Genomic DNA, 25,333 nt, shown 5'->3' on the forward strand with positions numbered 1-25,333 from the left:
GGCCTTTGGGATCTGAGGGAAGACCTGAGGGGGTTTGCTTATCCTGTGCAGTGTCATGATTATACACAGACAGCAAAGGAAGTGGCACAAGGCCTGGAAAAGCCCCAGAGCTTGTGGGAGATGTATTACTGTTTGTTTTCCCCTGCACACAGCATTGGTGAGGCCACACCTGGAGTGCTGTGTCCACTTTGGTCCCCCAGTTTAGGAAGGACATGGAGGGGCTGGAAGTGTGTCCAGAGAAGGGCAGCAAGGCTGGTGACAGGTCTGGAACACAAGTCCTGTGAGGAGGGGCTGAGGGAGCTGGGGTTGTTTATCCTGGAGGAGAGGAGGCTCAGGGAGACCTCATCACTCTCTGCAGCTTCCTGACAAGAGGGTACAGCCAGGGGGGTCAGGCTCTGCTCCCAGGGAACAGTGACAGGACAAGAGGACTCAGCCTTAAGCTGCACCAGGGAAAGTTTAGGCTGGACATTAGGAACAAATTCTCCACAGAAGGAGTGATGGGGAATCGGAATGGGCTGCCCAGGGAGGTGGTGGAGTCACTGTCCCTGGAGATATTTAGGAAGAGACAGGACGTGGCACTCAGTGCCCTGGTCTGGGTGCCAAGATGGTGTTGGGTCACAGGTTGGACTGGATGATCTCCAAGGTGTTTTCCAAGCCCATTAACACCGTGACTTTGTGCTTCTGTGTTTCAGAGCAAGACCTCCTGCGCCAGGAGCTGAACACGCGGTTCCTGGCCTCGCAGAGCGCCGACCGCGGGGCCTCGCTGGGCCCGCCGCCCTACCTGAGGACAGAGTTCCACCAGCACCAGCACCAGCACCAGCACACACACCAACACACCCACCAGCACACCTTCACGCCCTTCCCCCACGCCATCCCTCCCACTGCCATCATGCCGACGCCTGCACCGCCCATGGTGCGTACCCCAGGCAGAAATGTGAGGATAAGTAGAGCACAACTCTATTCTTTATTACAAAAGTATTGTGGAGAATTTGCCAGGCTGTGGGGAAGGAGGGCTCCTGTGCTGCCCAGGGGTGTCTGGGCAGGAGAGGCAGGGCTGTCCCTCTGTCACAGTGTGAGGTTCAGGTGGCAGCACAGGACTGAGGGATGAGCTCTGGGCCAGTCCTGCTTGGAGTGTTCACTCAGGGGCCTCCTCCTTTGTCCTGTCCCTAAAAGGTCTTGATTTACTTTGACGAAAGAAAAAAATCCCAAACAGTGTCAGTGGAAACTAATTTTCTGCATATTTTTTCCTCTCTGTTGGTTGCTAAATAATAGAGAAGTTGTCTTCTATTTTGCCAACAGAAGTAAAGCAAGGAAATATAAAGTAACTAGTTTGTGCTTTGATCCCTTTGCAGTTTGACAAATATCCTACAAAAGTTGACCCCTTCTACCGTCACAGTGTGAGTTTTATTGCTCTGTTTCCAACTGACTTCACTCCTTTTCTGTGGTGGGTTGGGATCACCACTCAATCAATGGCACAGTGTCAAATCTCTCCCTAATCATCACTCCAGGATTTACCATTATCGTCCTTGGTTGCTTTGGCTTTTGAAGGCTCGCGTTCATGGTGCTTGTTTCTGATAAAGATGCAGTATCAGCTTTTCCAATCAAAAGATCTCTTGCTCACACACCATTTGGATCCAGGTTTGATGTGAAAAGATGAGATAGAAGGGCTGACTGTTCTATGAAGCAGGAGAGAGCAGTGATTCCATCACAGTGTTTCAGTTGTGCCACAAACCCTTGGACTGATATTTTTGCTAAGGAACTTAAAATGAACTGACAAACTATCAGACAAATCCTTCAGGGACAGATAATCTAATAGCTTTCCCAATCTATCATATTTTGTTTGATAAAATCTGAAAAACTGTCTTATTATTCAGATTTCAAAGGCTCATCTGATCCACTGGGCTTGTTATGTTTTGAAAGCTCTGTGTGATGACAGCAACATGAATCCAGCTATCCACTAGATGTGTTTACCTAAGCTACCAAAATTGTTACTATCAAGATGAACTGATTTTTTAAATTCCAGTTACATGTAAAGCTTCTGCTCCTAAGGGTTTGAATCCACTGATTGATTTTCTGCTGAACTCTGTGTTGTATTTTCTTCATCCTATTGGCAGAGGCAGGTGTCTGGCAAGAGTTTCTTAATCCAAGAACAATATTTTGATGAGAGAAGGAGTACTGCATCAGCACTCAGAAATCTGCAGAGCATTTGGCTTTATGTGTTGGTTTTGCTTAGAAGTGGAACTGGGCAAAAAAAATACTCGTTAAGATGATGGTGTCTGGATTAAACACACCCCCTGCTCACAGCCTGTCCTGTCCATGTCTGGCACTTCGTTTGAGTAGCTGGGACTCAGTGTTTGCAGGCTCAGAGCTCCAGGAACATTCCAAAGGGCACTGCTGCTCACCTGCACCAGTGTTCAGTTGCACTCTGCTTTGCTGAGTTTCACATGGCTTCAGGAGGTTGTCATCAGTGTGGCCCATGGATCCCAGCAGGGACATGGAACTGGGAGATAGTACCTGGATTTTAGACAAATCAGGCAGAGAAGTTGGCAGTGTAGGACAGGAAACGTTGCAGAAGTCTCCAGCTGTATCTGCTGTTCAAATTCAGTCAAGTAATCCCAGAAATGTGGGAGCTACCTGGATTGCAAAGGTTATGGCCTCACCCCTCGAAGGTGGGGAAAGCTCCATGCTGTGCTCCCTTAGCCAGAGAGCCGTGCTGGGACCAAGGGATCTGGCCTCTCCTGCCTTGCCTGGGGAAAGGTTTGTCCTTGGGAAGGGGCTGCCCCGTGGTCACTGTGGCACAGCTGCTCCCACGGGATGCCCGTGGTGTCTGCACTGGGGGAACAGCCTGTCTGTGACCCCAGCAAGGCCAGCCACGTGTCCCCTGGTCCTTCCTCAGTGAGCCAGGCCAGCCACGTGTCCCCTGGTCCTTGTCCAGTGAGCCAGGCCAGCCACGTGTCCCCTGGAGCCCCCCGGGACTGGTCAGGGCACAGGGAATGGGAGATGTCCCTTAGCTGGGCTGGGGGCACACCCACAGGGCAGGAAAATCCAAATACTGTCAGAACGTGGCACTTCCACAGAGCTGTTCTAGGGACAAGAGCTCCCTCTGTAGATCCACACCTGGAGCTCAGATACCTTAAAGCTGGCAGTGAGTGTGGGTGAACTTTGTAGGAGAACAGGGTCTGTTTGAGACTTGAAATCCATCTACTTTGGAGCAGGGAGTGCAGCTCACATAGAAGCTAATGTTGAGTTTTAAATCTGTGTTATTTCTTCTCTCTTAGCACAGTGAGGCTTTGCTTTTACCTGCAGCTGCTGCCAGGACTAGTTTAGCATCACATGCACCTGGCCAAGGGAAGCTGTGGTCACTGCATGTTTCCCCAGGGAAAGCTGTAAGGGAAAACTGCTGCTCAAAAGAGAAGGAATACTGAGGGAGAAGGAAACATTTGGCTATGAAATGTGAATTCTGAAAGCTGGAGGAATTTAACTGATACAAATTAATCATGAAGTTAAACTATTTATATTTTATTAATAATTCTGACCTTGAGGAAAGGTCACATTTAATTAACTTACCACTTGTTATAAAACTGAGGAAAGAATTCCTTATTATTAGTCATAGGCAATAGAATATGAAGTATTACATCTGTTGCCATCACTTAGAATTAGTCCGTTACACAGAGAATTAAAGACAGAAGACACTGGAGAATTTAAAGCACATTTTACTGATTAAAAGTTATTGTAAATGAGGACAAATGTCTCTTAATGGTTTCTCAAATGCCTACAGTTCAGTATCAACTAATCTCAAAATGTTTTCTGCACCATTGGATGGAGCAGGTCCAAATTAAATGGAATTAAAAACAACAGCAGCAACAGGAACAGAGGCTCAATACCAGGCTTTTAAATTGAGAAAATCTTCTGATACCTCTGCAATGTTTTCTCAGCTTTCAAGTAAATACAATATGGATAAATGACACTGCAAGATAAGCTAGTGGAAGGAAAAATGGTGAAAAAAAGCACACATGTAGGCCAGATCCATCACAACTTTGTGGTACTGATTTACTCTGGGATGGGATTAGCGCAGTGTTTTCCCACCCTTCATGTCATCTTTGACTTTGCCCAGTCCTGCTTCTGTTCAATTGGCCATTAACTCTTTTTTTTTTTGATCTTAAAAGTAGCACACAGTAGTTTGACTTTGCTCAGCTGTGGTCAGAGGGGAATTGGTCTCAGCCAAAGAACCCTGTTAGATTTTAGGGCTCCCTGTTAGTGGAGCTGGATCCTCTCTTAGAGCCATCCTTTCCTAGATCCATCCCCTCTTAGAACCAGAGGTTTCACACCAAGAATGGGTTTGGAGTGTGATGCTTTGGATCCCTGACTCCCACCACAAAGCTGTTTGGTGTGTGCTAGCAGCATTTTCATGGAATTGGGAGAGTTTCTGTCACAGCAAGAGCCAAAGATTCACTGTCAGAGCACACAGACAAGGGCAGATTGGGATGTGATGGTTTATCACGGAATTACAGAGTGGGTTTGGCTGGAAAGGATGTTAAAAACCATCTCTTCCACCCCTGCCATGGGCAGAGACACTTTCCTGTAGCCCAGGCTGCTCCAAGCCCTGTCCAGTCTGTCCTTGGGCACTTCCAGAGATCCAGGGGCACCATAGGGCTGTGGGCACACAGCTTCTCTGGGCACCCTATGACAGGGCCTGCCCACCCTCACAGGGGACAATTTATTTGTTTAATTCACCTGCTTGTTTCCCTTGTGTCTGCATTAGCACAGAGCAGCATCTCATTTGTTCCCAAATTCCCTTAGGACAGAGCACTGGGCTCAGGGAGGTCAGTGGAGATGGGCACATTTTTGTGCTGAGCTGTCTCTCTTTATAAAAAACTCCCATCCATTTTTGGGAGGTTTTTGTGCTGAGCAGTCTCTCTTTATTAAGAAACTCCCATCCATTTCTGGGAGGTTCTGCCTTAACATTTTGTTTAAATACTAATCTTTAACAAATCAGATTGTCTGTCTGCTAATATTAGATGTGGCAGGATATCCTCTCAGACAGACTAATGAAGTAAGAATTGTGCATATTTTCCTCATTTCCTACAGATACCATTAAAATCCCAACCTACTAATGGAGTTTTAATGATACAATATCCTAGAACTCGTAAGGGTTTTTTCCACTTAAACAGGAGATTTCTGAGTCTCATTCAGCTCAGGATTCTGCCTTTTCTCTTGAAACGAGTCACAGACTGAAACAATTTAAAACCTCTTTCCAATTTAAAAATTAATAATTGAGGAGCAAATGTCTCCCTTATGCTCTGCTGGCCCGAGGCAGGTACAGGTTGCTGGCTGTCTGATTTTGGAACTGCTTTTAAGCTCTAAACCTCATGACATCTGTGAACATCCCATCGACTGCTTTAACTAACATTGTTGCAATGAGATCACTTCAATGCCTCTCAGTTTTCTCCATGTAACATTTTCCTACTGTTCTGCAGGAATGCTCTCTGTGTCCTTCTCAGCTGCCTGTGCTGGTGGTGACCCAGTGCTGATGTTCTTCTCTTTCTGTTGCAGCTGTTTCACTCCTATCCTCCAGCTGTATCAGGTATTCCTCCCATGATCCCTCCCACCGGCCCCTTTGGCTCGCTGCAAGGAGCTTTCCAACCCAAGGTAAGGCAGGAATTACCTGGGACTGCAGCCAGGGCAGGGCTGGGCTCAGAGGGGGTTCACATCCTGGAGAGGCTGAGCTCTGACCTACAGCTTCATTCTGTGGGCACAGTGGTCTTTTTCCAGCTTTACCACAAAGAGAAGTTATTTCTCATTGGGTTCAGATACATCTACAAACTTTTTAAAATTATTTATATAAAGGCATGGTTAATTTTAGAAGCAATATAATTAGTTCTGAGATAGTGTGCATTAATGAAAGGTCATGTAATAATCAGGATTTTAAGAAATGGTGCTCATTCTTGTTTACTCATTTCCATAATAACCTCCCAGCTCCAGCACAGTGCAGAACACTGATTTGGTCTCCTCATGGGTGATAACTGGGGGAGAGAAATGTGGCGAGTTCAGGGCTTTTCTCTTTTGTTTTTATGGAGTCACTATTTATCAGTAGGAGGAAGTAAGTCTGTAGTCTTTGCAACTAAAGACTGAAATCAGGAGTAGAATTTCTGCAGAGGATACACCTTCTTCCTTAAATTGGCCCATCCACTCTAATGACTGAATATGTAAATTGCAGTTCGTTAGTGAAATTCTTTGTCTCTATGGTAATCAGACTGTTAACAACTCTCTTACTTAATTGTCAGTTATGCTGGAGCTGATTTCTGTTTTCTCATTTTGACATAGGAACAAGCTCTATCTACATGTAGGGGGTTGGGTTGGATTTTTTTTGTTTGGGGTTTGTCCCCCCATGAAATGCATTTTATTAACTGACTATTAACATTCGAATAATGAGAAGGGCTTTAATTTTTTCCACCTGTATGTTTTACTGATATCCATATTGTGGCAGTCCCTGTGGATGGAGTTGAGGTTCTCGTGCAGTGATGCTCTGTGTGCTGAGTGCATCACTGATGATCAGCAGAGCAGGGGCTGGGTCCTCCACATGCTGCTTTTGATGCTGTGTCATAAATGTGTTCCTAATCAGGTTTTTCACATTAGAAGATTTTCCAGTTTAAACAGTCACTGTTCCCTCAGTGGTTTTGATTAAAGTAATGGGAAGTTGGTGGACAATCAAAGTGTGGATATGGAGATGATAATACTCATATTACTGAGTGGAATTTAATGATTCTCCTTTCCTTTATAAAAAGTTTATCCCCATTGCTTAGACAAGGTAATGATAAAGAACTATTATTTTGCACATTTTGTTGCTTGTAGGCATTGTTACTGTTGTGCAGCTCATTAATTTTGTCTCTCCTTGTGGAATTTCCAGACTTCCAATCCTATTGATGTTGCAGCCAGACCTGGAACGGTCCCACATACCCTTCTCCAGAAAGATCCACGGGTCTGTAGAAACTGTTTTCTTTTTCTCAAGTCTACCTGTTCCTCCTGAAAACCTTGAATGCTAGAGCTGCCATCTTCAGAAAGTCCAAATTAACACCCTAAAACCAAAGCTGTCTGAGCTGTTTCATCAGGGAGTGCTGCAGAAGTTCTGTGGGAACATTTCTCTCCCCCCAGGCCCTGGGGTAAAGGCATAAAAGTCCAATTCAGCGTAGAAAATGTACAAACCTCCCAAGATTTGTGTTTGTGCTCTGTAATTGTTTTTAATGTGGGTAATGACAGCTATTCCCTGGGTTACGGTAGCATTGATTGCCCCAGTGAAATACGGATGCACTTTATTGATCACTCAGTGCTTCTGGATTTCTGAGTTCCAGGGGATGTGAACAGCATTTATTGCCTCAGCACTTTGTCCCTCTGCCCAAGGGTTATTGTTGTGTTTGAATTGATGGCCATTATTTCCATGAGGAACTTCATACTCAAATATTTTTAGCAGAACTCTCAGACAAAAGCACTGAGGAAGTCTCCCCAAAATTCCAGGTTGTGGCATGGCTGAACTTCCAGAGCTGTTGTCTTTGCATTGGGCCAAATTCCAGTACTTTGGGTTGCTCAGCAGTGGAGCTGAGGCTGAGCTTTACACCAAAAGGAACCACATTTCTTTTGTTTGGCTAAGTGCAGAGATAACCAGAACCTCCCATCAGGAAGTCATTTAGCTTTATGTTCCCTTTCAACTGGGAGTGAGTTTCGATTATTTCAAGATGATGCATTGTGCCATCACTGTGTCTGCTAAGTACCTTCTGCACCTATAAATCTCCTTGAGTATTGCATTTCAAAACAGAAAATCCAAAACAAATGAGCAATACCCAATAAATTGAATTATTTCCCAGCATTTATTGATGAAATACGAGCAAAAAAAGGGGAATAAAAAATAATCTACTCCAAAAAAGAAACCCAACAGGCCACATCAAAAATAAAAATGAGAAAATTGGGGTTTTATATGGGCTCTGTTTACCAACATCTGTTTCAGTGTGAAAACAATTAGGGCAAAGCCCATTTAAACCAGAGAGGAGCACGGGCAGCAGTGAGGCACAAGGCCATGACCTTGACTGGTGGGTGGACACACTGCTGGTGTACAGGGCATGGCTGACACCCCATCCCAGCCCCAACGTGGGATCGAGCCCTGTCCGTTATCCAGCCTTGCCATCAGCTGTGGAGCTCTGAAAGATGAGAGCAGGAGTTTGCCCAAAGGACAGATCTGTGCCTCCATCAGCCATTTCTGCAGCATTAAATCAACAAATTGCTGCTGCTGCCAGGGGCCAGAACTCTGTGTGAGCCTGGTGGAGCTGCTCATCACCACTCAGGTGCCACAGCCAGGGGGAGGGGACAGCACAGAGATGGAGGCTCAGGACTAATTATTATCCAAAAGGACTTCATTTGAAAGTAAAATTCTAACATTTTAATTTCATCTCTTAATGAAGCAATACAGATTTGTTAATTAGAGCAATTGTTTGAGTGACAGGCGTGTAACCAAGCTGTCATTTCTTTTTCACAGTTGACAGATCCGTTCAGGCCCATGTTGAGGGTAAGAAATCTTCCTGTGCTCCTGTTTGTCAAGCTTGGCTCAGTCCCACCAGGTTGCAGCACAGAATAATTCCAAATGAGAGCTGCCAAGTGTCACCTGGGCAGTTCGGCCCTGCTTTTGGGGAGGGCAGGGCATTCCTGCAGCTCCTGATCACTCAAGGACAAGGCAGAGTTTCACAGTTGGAAGTTTTGCTGTTCTCATGGGGTCCCTCATGTGAGCACTTGAGCTTAAATATTGATGATCCTTCCATCGTGGTTTCCTGAGGCAAATCCTATAGATCCTGGCAGTGATTCCCTGTTACTTCACTGCACTCTGAAGGAGTTTGCTTTATTATTTGACTGAGTGTTTTCAGTGTTATTCAGTGTGGTACGTCCCACCCAGGTATCTCACTGTCCACTGTAGACAGACAATCCACTTCAAACACAAAATATTTTAAAAATAAGGCTCTAAAGATCCAGTCCATGATCCATCACTTATCCAAAAGGAGTTTTTGTTAATTTGTCAGCATATTCAAGAAAAAGGTCTAGATTTTGCTTTAGTGAACCTACTAAATCACTAGCACAGCCAGTTTTGCAAATTAGCAAAAGGCTTGAGTTTAGGGTAGTATGTCTGTGATATAGAGTGGTTTTTTTTATGATTTAATTATTGGTTGATACACAGCTAGAACTAGAAGGCAGACCATGTGCTATAGTTTGTGAAACAAGTAGCTTAAGGAGACTCTTAAATTCCTGTGATAAGTTTTAAATCTGCAGTAGTCTTTAGTTGTGTAGGTAACTACAGACCCCTAAGTAACAAAATTGAAGAAAGTATCTCTCAAATGAGTCTTTTTCAGACAGTTTCCAGCTGTGCTGGAAATGGAGTACAAACTCAACAGGAGGCCTAAAAAGCACTCTGGTTCCTGCCTCCCTCTCTCTTCCCTGTGACTCAGGGGGACAGGGAGGATGCAAAGTCCCCCCCCAGACAGAGTGATTTGAGTGACCTCCATTGTTTTCAGCACATTTATGAGCTGAAGTCTTGGAGGGACAGACAGCAATTACATGAGGGAGTCAGATGAATTTTGAAAACCAGAGTGACCTTTAAAACCACTTCCATTTTCATCTTTTGATGGAAATGCCAGTCCTAGAATTGTGGAAATGACCTGAGTGTGCAGCTGTGAGCAGTCCAGCTGTGCAGAGCAGCTGCTCACAGGGACACAGCCTCACAGCTTTCAGCAGCACAAGCTGCACTCTCAGCCAGTGGATTACAGGAGTGGATCCAGCTGGAGCATTCCTGGATAGCCAGATAAATTCCCTAGCAAGGGACAAGTCTTTCCATTCCAGCTTTTCCAGGAGGATGGAGAGGGAACCCTTTACTTTCAGTTGTCTTGGCGTGGGGATCCCCTAGACCAAATCAGACAGGGCTCAGGGTCAATTTTCTTTTAGGAATAGAGTAAAGCATGTCAGATCTTTTGAAAGTTACTGATCCATGTCTTGTTTTTCCAGAAACCTGGCAAGTGGTGTGCTATGCACGTGCACATCGCCTGGCAGATCTACCATCACCAACAGAAAGTCAAGGTCAGTGCCTGGGAAGCCTGGACTGGGGGTGGAGGGCACAGAGCAGAGCTCAGAGAGGAAGGGCTGGCTCTCACCTGGGCACTTCTGTGCCATGGCCAGTGCCTTGGTAAAGTCACACACACAGTGTTGAGCAGAAGCCTCATTTCTGAGGGTTGGTGTATAAGGGTGAAAAGCTGAAGGTAGAGTGCCAGCAGAGTGTCTGGGATGTGCTGAAGCCAGGACAGCAGGTCCTGGGTAGGAGCTACAGCTCTCTGTAGCTAGGAAGGATGAAATGGAGGTGAGCTACAAGGTGGTTTGCTTTTATTTATTTATTTACAGCTGAGGACACAAATTTATCAAGTGGGTTTTTTTTCTGGAGGCACTAGGCACATGTATCCACTTTCTCTCATTAATGTGCAGGGGCAGGAGAGGGTACAGGGAGGCTTCTGCTGTCCCTAGGATGCTTTACCAGTGTGGCTGCACAGGTTCCCCTCAGCCTTCCTTCACAGCCCCTCATGGCTGGAGGTGGCACCTGGATGTGTCCAGGCTGCCCAGGCAGGCACAGCCTCTCAGGGGATGTTGTGTTACCAGACACTGCCTCACTACACTGAAGGTTAGGAGATGGAAGTCCTTTCTTAATTATTTTTCAAGCTCTGAGACTTCAAGGGTGAAGGCCATGAGTAGTTTTCCATTCTTACTTAACTGAATTTCCATTGCACATGGACTCTGGGAAAGTTTATTCCCCTTTATGGTATTTTTACTGTATCAATTAAAGGTCTTGTGTTACTCCTAAAGTTTTTCAGTAAGTCACGAATGGTTGTTGTTCTTCACTGCTCATACTTCAGGAATCAATAGTTTGTGTTAGAAACTAATATTACCAGGGAATCCTTGGCACTTTGCAGTTTGTGTGTGCACTTGAATTGTGTAGGGTAGTGCTATAAGAATATGAAGATGTTGAGCAGCTATGAAAACCTGCAGCTAATAGAGTTTAAAAATAACCCTTTTAAACAAGGTTGACAGGTTAATTTGCTGCAGTAGACATATCTCTCTTCTCTGCTTCCTTATGTTTCCCCTGCTAGTGATCTTCATTCATCTTCCCATTATCAAAAAAGACAAGATTATAGACCTAGAGAGTTATATGTCCTTTTTTTTATTTTATTTAAAAGGTATTTTCTTGAAATGAAATTATTATTCCCATGTTATATGTGTCCTTTGAATCTTCCTTGATTTGATATTCAAAGAGAGGTCAAACCAGTATATTTATAACTCACAGTAAATGCCATTTTCATGCAACCATTTATTTCTTTTACCTCATATTTTTCCACCTTGCATGTTAAAAAAAAAAAAAAAAAAGCAAGAATAAAGCCCAGAAGCACATGAAAGGATGTTGACTCGAGTTTTTGAGGCTGTGCATGATGATATTTTCAAGAATAATTCAGAAGTGTGTCTGGTCAGTAGGAAGAGTTGGGATGTCCCGGGGTACACAGGAACCGTGTCCCAGTCCTGATGTGACCACAAAGGGGGAATCTCTGCCCGAAGGCTCACACAGGACAATTTCCCCTTCTCCTTACTCACTGCCATGGTTGTGAAGGTGCCTTTTCTTCTGCAAAGCTGAGGGTGCTGCCTGAGCACAGAGCAGGGAAGCAAATGGGCTGGTTTGCAGTTTGCATGCAGTGCCACAGGACTGCTGCCAGTAACGATCTGGCCCAGTAATTGCTTGCAGAGGGCAGCAGCAGGCACAAAGGGAAACTTTAAAACACAACCTTCCTGACCTCAGGAAAAATTGCATGCAGCTGTGGATGCTGTTTGGCTGCCTGTGCCTCTGCAGCAAGACCTGGGTAACCTCTGCACACCTCAGGGATTCAACAGCGCTGCACAGCAGTCGGGGCACAGAGCACATTTACAGCCTCCTTACACTGCCCACTGCTCAGGAGAGGATTTATGCTCCATAATTGGGCCTCTCTCCTTTAGGAAGGGCCTTACAGCCTGATCTAAGAGCAGTGCAGACATTTACATTGATTTTTGTGGGCACCACACTCAGGTGTTACACATTTTCTGGAAATACATTAAGAAGGATTGGCATCCAGGGGCTGCTCTCCTGAGCTGCAGCTGGGGAGAAAAGAAATCTGACCATTTCCCTGGTACTATTTTAAGGTAAACCAACACATTCAGAGGGCTTTTAACACATCCATGGTATTCCTGTTCCTCTTCAGACAGGGGATTTGTTCGTTATTTAGAGCAGCACCATTCATATGGCTGCAATTAAAGCTTCAGCCAGCTTTTGCTATTCTGAGTAATGCCTGTCAGGGGTTTATAACTTGGTTGTTAAAAAAGAATAAAAAGAGTTCACAGCATAAAAATCTGGCACACAGGCTTCAACTGAGGCATTTGTATTTTCTGAATGCCTTTTAACTATTAAAGCACTTCAGTGTTACTTCCTTAAAAGATTTGACCTTGACTTGGCCACCTTTGCAGTTTCAGTATTCTTGCAGGCCATTATCTCCAGACATAGATAATGGCTTTGTTTCCCTTTTTTTTTCTTGTTTTCCTGCTTTTTTTTCTTACTTTTTTGTTCTCATGACTACACAAACATGTTTCTAGCACTTGAAAAACAGCTACAAGGCATGCACATTAATTTGATCATAACTTTTTAATATGCATATTTATATCATTGTAATAGTCTGTACTTGGGGCTGGCACAGTATTAAATAGTGATTTATAAAGCGTAGCCTGCTCCAGAACTACTGTTAAGATCTCCTGGTTCCTTGTTACCCATTTATAAATCCTTTCAGCTGCCCTGCACAATTAATCAGCAATCTGCATTTAGGGAGTTCTGGCAGCACAGGTAATTGGGAATTTGGTTTTCTTCCTTCATTCTATAAAACTACTGAAGTGGGCACCACTGAAACGAGGATGTGGCACAAAGAAGAGCACATCCTTCATCCACTTATCACTCACAATGCAGCTGCCTCAGCAAATTCCCCTCACAAAAGGGAGGCTGCTGACTCTGACACATGTAAACAGAGACATTCAGCACTGAGTGTGGGCTGGGAGCTGTCAAAGTGGGACTCAGCCACTCCTGCTCTGCACTCTGCTTCCTTTCAGCCCCTCATCAGGCTGAGGGGCACTGGAGGATACTTTGCATCCAGCATTTCTTGGTGGTAGCTTTCCTTTGGAAATGAGTGGTTCTGGTGTCTGTGTCTGGTCTTTCAGCACCCCTGCCCAGCAGGGACCAGGGCCAAGCTGACATTCCCATTTATGATTGTGGGACAGACCTGTCCTTACAGCTCAGCAAGTGTTTGAGGCCTTTTCAGAGAGTTTTATGTTTGTTGTTGAAGGCAGCTCTGTGCTGAACACCCTGGAGAGGTGGGTGTGAGCATATGTGAAAACACTGGTGAAATTAGCAGGAAATATGAAGGAGCCAGAGCCTTTCCCTCTTTGCCTTAGATCTCCCTTCCAGGAAAGCAGCTGTGCACCTGTGCTCGGGGTCCCAAAAGCCAATATTCTTGTTAAAACATCAGTATGAATGAACTGCTCTACCCACATCATTCTGGAAGTGCCTTTTGCTGTTACCTTTTCAGACAGTCTCTTCCAAGTCCTGTTTTCCATTTCAGAAACAGATGCAGTCTGATCCACACAAGCTGGACTTCGGCCTGAAACCAGAATTTTTGAGCAGGCCACCAGGCCCCAGCCTTTTTGGAGCCATCCACCACCCCCATGACCTGGCTCGGCCATCAACTCTCTTCTCCACCGCCAGTGAGTACTGAAAGTGAAATCCCCTTCTTGCTCCTTGCTCATTAAAATGCTGATCCTTGCCATGAATTTCCCATATGCTTTGGCTTATGAACTCTCTGCAAGACATCTCAGGGGCTATTAGTCTATTAGATAAATATTTAAAAATTATTCTGTATGCTTTTATAAAAAGCCCAACTTGCTGGAACACTGCACAGGTAGTAAATGAGGGAACATTTCCTCACAGAGTGATGTCTCATGATTCATGGAGATGAGATGCTGGAAATAAGGTGTATTTCACACACATTTCCTTTTTGGTTCTGACCTGAAACATTCATTCCCCTGCATCCCTTATCCTCTAACTAGGTATTTCTGTTTGCAAAAGAGCTGCTCTCTGCATAGGATCCTGTGAGCCCCATGCAGGGCACAGCAGTGTCAGCTCACATGAGCTGTTAAAGAAGAGACAGCCCAGAGCACAGCGAGTCCCTCTCTGAGCATTTGCTGGGAATTGACCCCTTTTGCTTTGTTTTGGCAGGTGGGGGGCATCCAGCCGGGACCCCTTTTGGCCCACCACCCCACCACAGCAACTTCCTCAACCCTGCTGCTCACTTAGGTAGGTCTTTTCTCAGCTGGGGGATGCAGCACAGACACTGACCACTGAGACATGCCAGACTTCCTGTGGGGAGACTCTGAGTGTGCTGCTTATTAACCTTTACAAATGGCACATTTTCGTTTTTACCCAGGTAGAAGTTCTAAATACACAGAAAAGTGTCACTGATTGTGTTTTGAAATACTTCTAGACATTAGAGGAGCAGAGTGGCTGGCTGGGCTTCGTTTGAATTATACTTAGAACCAGTCAAAAAATGCCTTAAGGACAAGGCTTTGGATCACAGAAATGTTTCTTTTCCTAACTCCTACTTAGATACCTGTTTTTCCATTAAAGTGGATAAGAAACATAGCTTTAAAATCTTGTGATCTGGTTTCATGTGTCAGTTAGTGAAAACTGGTGAATACACATTAAAAACCAGAACCATCCAAGTCACCAGATGTTGTTATTTCCTTTCTAGCTTATTGCTTTTGTAATAAGGTGATCTGCCCCTTATGGGAGCATCCAAGACCAAAACTTTAAATTGTCATCTTATTTTGCATGGGGAAGGATTTGGGAGGGTCACCAAACTGGTACAGCAAACAGAAAATGCAGGTTTTATCATTCTGCATTGGCTGTCTATGGAAAATGCTGGCTTTGGGCTTATTTTTCTCTGTGCTGATATTTATCAGAAATGACTGCATCAAAATAAAGTGAGAATTTGCTTTATATGATCTTCCTGTTGCCTGTATGCATTAACTAAAAAAAAATGTTTCAGCATTTTTCAGACCATACTAGTTTTTTGTGTAGTATTAGCAATAAACACCAAGGGAATGACAGAATGCTCAGGCCAGCATGACAGTGAAACAGGACATTTTATTTATTTATACCCTGGTTCTGGTTTAGGAGATATGGCCTGAAGGTGTTTGGAGTGCAGTTGCCAGAGTTAATGATAGTTTGACTAGCAAGGGGGACATTTCCTGAGGAAGGAAATAAATGGAAGTAAAACCAGAGATGTTTGCAGGTTTCAAATGAAGAATCATGTCCATTTTAACATCTTGATTTTCTTTAAGAGGGAGTTTTTTAGTAGATGATGCCATGGGCATGGCCAGGAAGAAAGCCAATGTTTTGTGTCCCAGCCCCTCAGAACCCTGCTGTGTGTGGGGGATGCTGTTCCAGCACTGCTGGGCACAGCTGGGGTGCCCCAGGGGTGCTGGATGGGGGCTGGCAGCCTCACTCAGGGGGTTCAGCTGTTTGTGTTCCTTTGCAGAGCCCTTCAACCGGCCGGCGTCGTTCAGCGGCCTCACCGCGGTGGGCAGCAACGCCTTCGGGGGGCTCGGGAACCCCACAGTCAGTGAGTACCTGGGCCATGGCCCTCCCTGCCCTGCAGCTGGCCAAGAGCTGAGGGGACTCTTGGCTCTCTTTTGTACTGCTTGGTTACATCACCTACCACTAAAAGATGGCAATTTGGAAAGTGACCTTTTCCAGTTGCCAGTAAATCGTTTAATGTTAATTACTTAATAGTTTGGGTTCAGCCTAGTGCTAAATGTTACCATTACAATGTTAATTAAAAAAAAAAAATTGAGCCTTTGAGTGCTTGTGAAATTTCCCATGGTTTTGTTGCATGTTAAGAAGTAAATAATGTATGCAGCTAGGGAGCTGTGGATGGTGATTTTTTTTTCCTTTCTCACCAGTAATTCAGGCCATGTGCCTGGAAAAGATCACTAATCTGCATTTACTAGTCCAGGTTCATCAACATTTCTCTAAATTTAGCCAGTCACAGAAAATCATCCTTATAAAGTCACTCTCTTTCTTCATACTTCAAATCTGGCATGATTTTGGTCACATATTATTTTTTTTTGGTTCAGGATCAAATGTAACAAGTTCCATTACTTATAGTCCCTATAACGGTCACTTCCTGATGTCTCCAAAGCATTTGGAATAAGGATCATTGTCACTTTTATCTTGCTCCCTCATCCCCTGTCAATTTTATCCACAGCATTTCCCTTTCCAATTAAAAGAGCTGTCAGATGCCTGCCCATTTTTAGGAATGAGACCCTCTAATGAATCTCTGTTAATTTCCTTTCCTTTTCCAGCTCCCAATAATATGTATTCATTTTAACTCTGAGTGCTGTAAAAGTTGTTTTGGTAAGTACCTTCACTAGAGCATACCTTTTTCTTAAACCTTTTTGTTTTCCACTTCACCATTTCAGCACCCAACTCAATGTTCGGCCACAAGGATGGCCCCAGTATGCAGAGCTTTAGCAACCCTCACGAGCCCTGGAACCGACTGCACCGAACTCCTCCTTCGTTCCCGACCCCTCCGCCCTGGCTGAAGCCAGGAGAGCTGGAGCGCAGTTCATCTGCTGCAGCTCATGACAGAGATAGAGATGTAGATAAACGAGACTCATCTGTTAGTAAAGATGACAAAGAAAGGTACGAAAGAACACTTCCAAGAATTGTCTAGTTCAAAGCTTGGGGCTCCGTTCCGCTTTTAACCCTCCCCAGCCTGGCACGTTGTGAACCCAGAGCTTCACCAGAGGCACACCTGGAGCTGTCCTCAGGGGGCACCACGGAAGAGGCAAGTTTGCAGCTCAGGTGTTCCCCTCTGCAAGGTTTCTCTTCCCACTTGCACCACACACTTCACCTGAAGGAGCTTTGCTGGAGCCCAGTTCAGGCAGTGTCAAGTGGGAATAGAATCAGACCCACCCACTCTTACCTTGTGGGTTGCATTGTCGTAGGTCTCTTGAAGGGTTAACTTGGAGATAGTACCTGACAGGATGGAAGAAAGGATTCTGAAGTCTATCAGATGCTTATCTGCACCTTCAAATACTTAAATAGCTTTGTAAATCAGACCTTATCTGCAGAACACTCCCTCCCTCCTCAAAGAACAACCTGACCAGAGGGACCAGTGCTAAAGGCGTGAGCTGAGAAGACTGAAATGCACCAGGAATGTCATGTGCCAAAACCATAGCAAGCTTCAGAGCATGCAGTTCATGAAAAGCACCTTCTTTCCCCTCAAAGAAGCCCCTACACTTGCACTGCTGTTAACACACCTTCCAACACAGTTTCTATTCAGTGTTTTGCATGGACTTGCATGCTCACATGTCCAGGCTGGGAAGGGTTAATGGAAAGTAAAACCTGGTCATATTTATTTTTTGTCAGGACTGTTCCCATTATTCAGTTAACGCAGTAAAAAATCCTCTTAACATTGAAGTACCAAATTTATAAGAATTTGCCATTCAGCAAGTGTCATGCCTTCCTTGAAAACTGTAGAGAGGCTGATTTAATCTTTTTCAGTTGTGGCTTAATGGCTTTCCTGTTAAGTTTGCACATTACTACATAATGACTATTTGTTTCTAATATTTTAATCTAAAAGAATATTTAGGAGATGTGCTTTTCTGACTTCTCTGTCACTAACCCAAAGATGCATTAGTAGCCTTTTCTAAAAGAAGTTATGCTAACACATTAGATATTCTAAAACTACATGTAAGAGCTTTTCTACATTGTTCTAAAAGAAAGGCGAACTACAGATCTTTTCACCTACATTTTCCATTTGGAATATTTTCTGTTTGGTAGCATAGCTTCATTATTTTCATGTCTGATGTTAATGCTTCAAAAGAAATTGCTGTTACAAATTGGGTTTTCTGTCATGCAAAAGGCTTAAGCATGTGAGTAACTTTACTGGCTTGAATGGCAAAGCATTTTAGTTACTATAATCTGGGTAGTCTGTGGAATTAATGTGATTATTTTGGTTGCTGTTTTGTTGTTTTCTCATGAAGTGTTCTGCTGAAGAAAATCCCTTACTGAAAACATTCCTTGCGAGCTGCTTTGGCATTGCCTGAACTCCACATCATAGCTCAGAACATATTCCTTTTCAGTAATTTGAGATCTTAGCAGTAAGCATCATCCATCCCTCATACTTGTGCACAATTCCAGCTTGCAGTGAGTGCAGTCCTGGTTTCACCCCTGCAGCGCTGCTGTGTGCCCAGCTCTGTGGGCACTTTGCAGCATGTTCACACTGTGGGCTGTGTGAGGAGAGGCTGAGAATCCCTTCCCAGAGCTGTGCTCCCTGTGGAGAGAATGTCTGAGGAGCTGCGAGCCTCACCTGCCTCCTCCTTACCATTCAGTGGCACCCAGTGGGGTGAGCACAGAGCTTTCTAGTTGAGGTCCTAAGCTTTGTTATCTATTTGGAATTATTCTGCTCAAGCAGGTAGAGCTGGGAATCACACCCAGAGGTTGCTTGATTTTATCTCCAAATCATCTGGTCATCAAGGGTCTAATCTTACCCACCCAGAAATGGCCCAGGTAGCCAAAAGCATTGACCTCAACTCCTGCCTGCAGTGGAAAGGTCCCTCTGAGCTTGGGGCTCCCCCACCTAAGGTTGGTGTTGGATGGGGTGGAGATCCCTGGTGTCTCCTCTTGGATCAGCTGCATGGCCTGTGCACCACAGCCCCTCCAAGGCAGGCTGAGAGAGGTGAATCCCTCAGACAGCCCAGAGAGAACAGAGCTGCAGAACAGAGCTGCAGCAGTGACCCTTTCCTGGCTGGGAATAACACTGCAGAGCCCTGATTGCTCCTGGAACATTGCATGCCCCTTCCAGCTCAGGGTATTCTGGGATTCTGTGATTGATTGCAGTTGTGGAGGGGTTTTTTTTTGAAGACTCTTTTATTCCAGCCCAATACTTTTTTTTTTTAGGGGGAAAAAAAAGAGTAGAAATAGCAATGTGACAAGCAAGATTTGTTCCTTGTCAGTGGTATTTTGTTTAAAAGATGTCACTGAACACTTCCAGTATAATTATAATGGCATTTAAGGGTCTGCAATCCTAGAGCATTAAACCAAACCAACCAAGAATCTGTTGCTCTTTCAGTCAATATAAATGGGGCACACACCTCAGCATAAGAAATTCAGTATTTTTCAGTGTACCACACAGCCTCAGAACTTCTCTTAATTGGTAATAAGTTCATTGGAGAATGTGATTTTAAGTTTCTTCTTTGTGGAGGCAACGGCTTAGAGCTGTTCTCATATTATCAACCTAAGGAGCTCTTGGTAAATTTGAGGATTAAAAAGTTATTCCTTCTCTGTCCACTGGACTATGTGCAGCTCACTTAAATGAGCTGAATACTCAGGAGCCTCTTGAGGTGTTACCAACACTGTCATTGAATACAATGACATTGGCAAAGGAATTTGTAATTTTCGCTGCACATACATTTCTCCTTAATTACAGAAAACAGCTGTTATTTTCTCTAAATTTTATATGTCATTTAAAGTACATCAATTACATGGAAAATTGATTAAATATCAACAAAAGGACTGAGTGAGCTTTCTTAGGGAAATAAAGCAATTAAGGGTACCCTCTGAACTAGTCCCATGAGCAAAATAAATAAAAGATTAGGTATTGCAGAGCCCACAAACCAATGTTTTCTCAGCAAAGTAAAAGAATTGAACCTTCGTGTTGAGAATCCTTCGGTGGAGGGCCTTGACTTGGTCTCCTTGTGTACAGATCTGGAAGCTGTTAAATGCCTCAACTCTTGGTGGAAAGCAAGTGGAGGGAAATCAGAGGCAGGATGCAATTTCTGCACTGTTCATGTCCCATTGAATGAAGGCAGCATCTGATTCCAAGCAGTGAAGTGCTGGACAGTGCAGATGAGGCAGGGCTGGTGTCAGATGCTCTGTCTTCCAAGTGTTTTCAAGAGTCACATTCTGGACTTTGGAGGTCTCTCAGACATGGCCTGTGAAATGATAGTTTCAACAGTTCAGTCTAGACACAGCCAAAGATGCACCTGGTGACATTAGAATGAGAGTTTTCTTCTCCCAGGCATTTTTTTCTGCATTTGTTGCAGTTTCACTGTCCAAAAGTACCTAGAGGTACAAATCTTACACAGTTCATCAAAAGAAGTAGGTATCAGAAATTGTACAGGAAAGGAACAAGTGTTCACTTTGGAGTCACCCTCCGAGCTGCCCTTCATCAGTCAGATCTGCTGATCTTGCCCAGAGTGTCACCTGCTGGCGTGTCCCAGCCTTCAGGTGACACCAGCACCCAGAGAGACACCATGGCAGCTGGAGCTGAGAGGAGGCCTCACTGCTTACCCTTTCCACAGAATCCCAGAACAGCTGGGGCTGGAAGGGACCTCTGGAGATCAACCACTCCAACACCCTGCTGAGGCAGGGCCATCCAGAGCAGGTGACAGGAACGTGCCAGGTGGATTTTGTCTTCAGAGACCTCCCTGGGCATCCTGTTCCAGTGCTCTGCCACCCTCAATGGAAAGAAGTTCTGTCTTATGTTGAGGTGGAACTTCTTGGGTTTTTGTTTGTGGCCATATATAATTGTTGGCTTTAACAGCACATTGTCCTCATCCCACATGGAACAGAATTTCTATGCTCAGTAAACAGCACATGTCCAGCACTGAATATGTGGAGCTATGTTTATAGAGAGACTCCAACTCAGAGGTCAATTGAAATTACTAAGAGGTTAAAATCATTGGAACTGAGAGATTAGATTCACCTTGTGAATTTGATTTGTTTTACATGGTAGAGCTTTTTCACTTAGCGTTGCCCATAACAACTCTTAGTCAACACTACTTCCTGAAAAAAATTGGTATGGAACCTATTTCTATATATCAATTTTTGTTCACTTCCAGACAATAATTCCCCGATCTTTTGTGCACCATAACTAGGTGGACAAAAGTGGAATGAATTCACAGTATTTTCTGGGAAGGATTGGTCATCTGAGGAGCAGCTGACTCCAGGCATGATGTTTTCAGAGCCAGTCTAAAGGATGGACAGACAGAGCAGACTTATCTCTGCTGAGGATGTCAGCACAAAATCTGTGTGATGGGCAGCTCTGTTAAACACTTGCACTGAGGGTCACTGCACACTCAAGGAAGTGTCTTCCTGTCAGAGCGCTGGCTTGGCAGCATCAGTATTGATGGTACTTGAAAGAATTTTGTCTCAGCTTGAAGTAAATGGAATTGTGAAAAGTAAATTGAAAAGCTAGACATTTGAAGAGAAAATAGGAGAGAAATTAGTAGTGTACAAAGGTCTGGAAATGTTTTTAAAAGGAATTTGTAAAATAGCAATCCGTTTTCCCAAATGTATTCTTAATAGAATAAGTAGGTAGAATACTATTAACCATGTAATTTGTATTTAATTGCCTCACTTTTTGGATGAAATGAGTATGTTTTTACTCGTCTCTCTTATTTGCAAACATTTAAAGTCGTTGTCTTTGAAATACACATCCTAGAGCTAGATTCCCATGGGAGCCTTCTGTGGACTTGTTTGAGGTCTCAATCAGATTATTCACAGAGCAGCTTTGGCGATCTGCTGCTGCTGAGATAACAGAATAGGCCAAGTTTAGAGATGGGATGTTCTTCTGGAGTTTTGGGTGTGCCAGAGGCACAGTGCATTTGCTGGTGCATGTCACCAGCTCTCTGCAAAGCCATGAGTAGAAAGGCAGGCATTCTGATGCTTTGTTTTCTTTGCAGAGCTTCTCATGCCTTCATTTCACACTTCTCTTTCTTGTAGGGAGAGCATTGAGAAAAGACACTCCAGCCATCCTTCGCCAGCACCTATCCATCCAGTAAACTCCCTCGGACATAACCGCAGCTCAAGTGAGCAGATCAGGAGCCATCTGAATCCCGAGGTTCGAGAAAAAGAGAAACCCAAAGAACGAGAGAGGGATCACTCCGAATCTCGGAAGGAAATTAATGTTGAAGAGCACAAGGTGAAGGACAACTATGTTTCGGAGAAAGAAGGCCTGAGCCATGAAAGCCGAGGGGTGGAAGAGTCTAAGCAAATGCCCAGGGTTCCTTCCCCCTATGCCAGGCCCCCCGTTGTGGAGAGCACCAGGCCTAACAGCACTTCCAACCGCGAGGCCGACAGGAAGAACGAGCCGGCGTACGATAACCCGAAGAAAAGCAACGAAGTCAAGGTGAAGGAAGAGCGAAAGGAAGACCATGATGTTCAGCCTGAGGGACCTCAGACTCATAGGTCATCTGATCAGCCACCACCTATATCCACATCCAACGTCCACCCAAGTCCTTTAGTGTCTATGCCCATGACTGTAGGTGTGACTGGTATACATCACATGAACAGCATCAGTGGCCTGGACAGGACTCGCATGATGACCCCTTTTATGGGAATTAGCCCAATTCCTGGTGGAGAACGCTTTCCCTATCCTTCTTTCCACTGGGATCCAATGAGAGATCCCTTGAGAGATCCCTACAGAGAGCTGGATATTCATCGGAGAGACCCCCTGGGCAGAGACTTTTTGCTAAGAAACGACCCCCTCCATCGCCTCTCTACACCACGGTTGTACGAAGCAGACAGGTCATTCAGGGATCGGGAACCTCACGACTACAACCACCACCACCACCACCACCACCCTCTGTCGGTGGACCCGCGCCGGGAGCACGAGAGGGGCACCCACCTGGACGAGCGGGAGCGGCTGCACATGCTCCGCGAGGACTACGAGCACGCGCGCCTGCACTCGGTGCACCCCGCCGCCCTGGACGGGCACCTGCCCCACCCCGGCCTCCTCACGCCGGGACTGCCCAGCATGCACTACCCCCGTGTCAGTCCCCCCACGGGACACCAGAATGGCCTCCTCAATAAAACTCCCCCCACAGCAGCTCTCAGTGCCCCTCCGCCTCTTATCTCCACGCTGGGCCCTCGGCCCGGCTCTCCCAGAAGGACTACTCCTCTGTCCACAGAGATGAGAGAGAGGCCTCCCTCTCACACCCTCAAGGACATCGAAGCTCGATAAGCAGTGAGACTCAATGAAAACCAGAGCAAGAGGGACAAAAACGTTGTAAATGAACATAAGACCTTCTTACTAGTCATTGATACAGACTGGGGATGTGACCCACTGTACAATATGTATAGACCTGAGTGCAAAGATTTTGAAATGATTTTTTTTGTATATTATATGTTGAAATTTTCCAGATCTTTTAGCCAAGTCCATATGTCCCTCGTGTCTCCTACTCTATTTTATTTCTAGTTTAAAAATTTCAAAATTTGAACTGAAGAACAAGACATCAGTCTGAGTGATTTGACTAGAAACAAGCCACCACCAATGTCAACCCTACAAAGCTCTTTCAAACCAGAAGTGAAGTAAATTGTAGATATTTATGTAAAAAGATTGCTTCATGGATTAATGGTTCATATATGCAAAAAGGGTAAGATGAAAGCTTTACTTTGTACAAATGTAAATAGATAAAATTAAGTAACATAATACATTAATACTTCTTAAACTGTGCTATTTGCAAACTTAATATTGATCAACACAGTCTGCTTATGCTGTGTTACTTATATTGTTATAGACAGCTAAACCCCTTCAACTATGCAATGAATTTTAAGGCTTTTCACAAAAGCCTTTATAACTCAAAGGAGCCTTTTCAACACACAACATAATTAAAGTCATATTTTCCCTGAACAAGCTCATTTCTAATGGAAGCCTACTTCTCTTGTTTTGATGAAGAAACAGCCCTTCAGAGGTGTAGTTTTCTGTGTGAACCCTTGCATCAGGCTGCTGAGGTCACTGTAGCTCGTGTGTCCCTTGGATGGTGTCAGGATTAGTGCTCTGTGATCGCTGATACGGAGTCATGGCAGATTGGGTTTCAGTCATATTAATCTGGGTTAAATGGTAATAATGGAATGCTGGAGATTTTCCAGAACTTTTGTCACTTAACATGTCTAATTTATTTTGGGGAGAACATCTGCTTATAGCCATTCATGTCTGGTTTTATTGCCAGTGTGTCATTTTTATCTGTACGTGTATTTTTTTTTGTGTTAAGTGATTTTTAACTACATTGAAACAAATCCTACAAGAAAGTGAATACTTTTCTAAATGATGGATATGTTTTCACTGTGGATCAGTAGTTTAATTAATGAACTCCGCTGCAGATTTCATAATGGAATTTATTGTATTTCAGTTGGTAATAAAGTCTGTGAATAGCTAACAGGTCAGCCTTGTTGTTCCCTAATCACAGAAGACATGAAATAACCTGAAGAATACGGTCCTTTTTAAAAATATGCCTCAATCCTCTGAAATCTGTCTTTTCATAACACACTTTTTTATAATGTTTTAAGTTTCTTGTCTAAATATTTGGAGAGAATATGACTTTATCAGAGAGAATTCAATATCTTGTCTACTGGACTGTAAAATATATGTATGAAATAAAATTAGTTCCATTGGTCTTCTAGTGTATTAAAGTGCTATCTGAAGTTGTTACCCTGTTTTGGCAAAAAAAAAGAAAAAAAAAAGAAAAAGTTAACTACAAACAGTTGTTTCTAATGATCAGAGATCTATTTTAGTAGTCAACTGAAGGTTTAGTTGTGAGCTTCAGATTTTTGTGAACTCCAGATGTTGTGCAGTGTTTCTTTTTTTTTTTTTTTTTTTTTTAACAAACGAAAGGAAAAATACAAAAAAGTCCCAACCCTGAGGAATATGTACACTGGAACCGTAGTGGTAGCTTTCAGTATTGTAAAGAGATTGTTATATACAAACCTTTTTGCTGTTTATCCTGTATGTAATAAAGTCCTTTCTAGATCCTATGTGAACAGAAAAGTGAAGCGGCTCTCAATCTTCAGCATGTTTCCTCCTCAGCGAAGACTTGTGTAATGTAAATTGTGCCATGTTATTAAAAAATGTGAACTAAACTGCTAGGTGCTTCTTTGTGTGCAGTACCCCATCACTGCTATGGGGAGGAAGTCCTTTTTCCCAACAGTGGGGTTTTGTTCAGAAGGAGTAGCTGTTAAAATTGTAAAGGAAATGGCAAGCTTTCATAAGCCATCTTATTGAAATCGTTAGAGCTATCAGGGGAAAAGCAAGAAAATGAGACCAGATCCTTGTCTTGTCCAGATTCTTTAAAATATAGGAACACCCTACTTGGATTAGATTTTAATTAGACCGTAATCTTGGTCTGCTGG

At 44.1% G+C, this 25,333-nt stretch overlaps 1 protein-coding gene across 8 annotated transcripts in view; it reads left to right on the forward strand.

The window, feature by feature from the left end:
• AUTS2 (activator of transcription and developmental regulator AUTS2) overlaps positions 1 to 25,063 on the forward strand; it is a 772,098-nt gene extending 747,035 nt beyond the window's left edge. For 4 of the 8 annotated variants that reach the window (XM_072937285.1, XM_072937286.1, XM_072937289.1 and 1 more), the window contains 11 exons: positions 693 to 934; positions 1,353 to 1,397; positions 5,554 to 5,649; positions 6,908 to 6,979; positions 8,525 to 8,554; positions 10,036 to 10,107; positions 13,701 to 13,842; positions 14,354 to 14,431; positions 15,675 to 15,758; positions 16,618 to 16,840; positions 21,929 to 25,063. In XM_072937285.1, coding sequence (XP_072793386.1) covers positions 693 to 934; positions 1,353 to 1,397; positions 5,554 to 5,649; positions 6,908 to 6,979; positions 8,525 to 8,554; positions 10,036 to 10,107; positions 13,701 to 13,842; positions 14,354 to 14,431; positions 15,675 to 15,758; positions 16,618 to 16,840; positions 21,929 to 23,168 — 2,324 coding nt within the window. In that variant the 3' untranslated portion in view covers positions 23,169 to 25,063. The remainder of the gene's footprint in view (positions 1 to 692; positions 935 to 1,352; positions 1,398 to 5,553; positions 5,650 to 6,907; positions 6,980 to 8,524; positions 8,555 to 10,035; positions 10,108 to 13,700; positions 13,843 to 14,353; positions 14,432 to 15,674; positions 15,759 to 16,617; positions 16,841 to 21,928) is intronic. The other 4 variants (XM_072937287.1, XM_072937293.1, XM_072937288.1 and 1 more) reach the window with 3 other exon arrangements.
• The last annotated feature ends 270 nt before the right edge of the window (positions 25,064 to 25,333 follow it).

Source organism: Taeniopygia guttata, chromosome 19, assembly GCF_048771995.1.
Source record: "Taeniopygia guttata chromosome 19, bTaeGut7.mat, whole genome shotgun sequence".
Lineage (NCBI taxonomy): Eukaryota > Metazoa > Chordata > Aves > Passeriformes > Estrildidae > Taeniopygia > Taeniopygia guttata.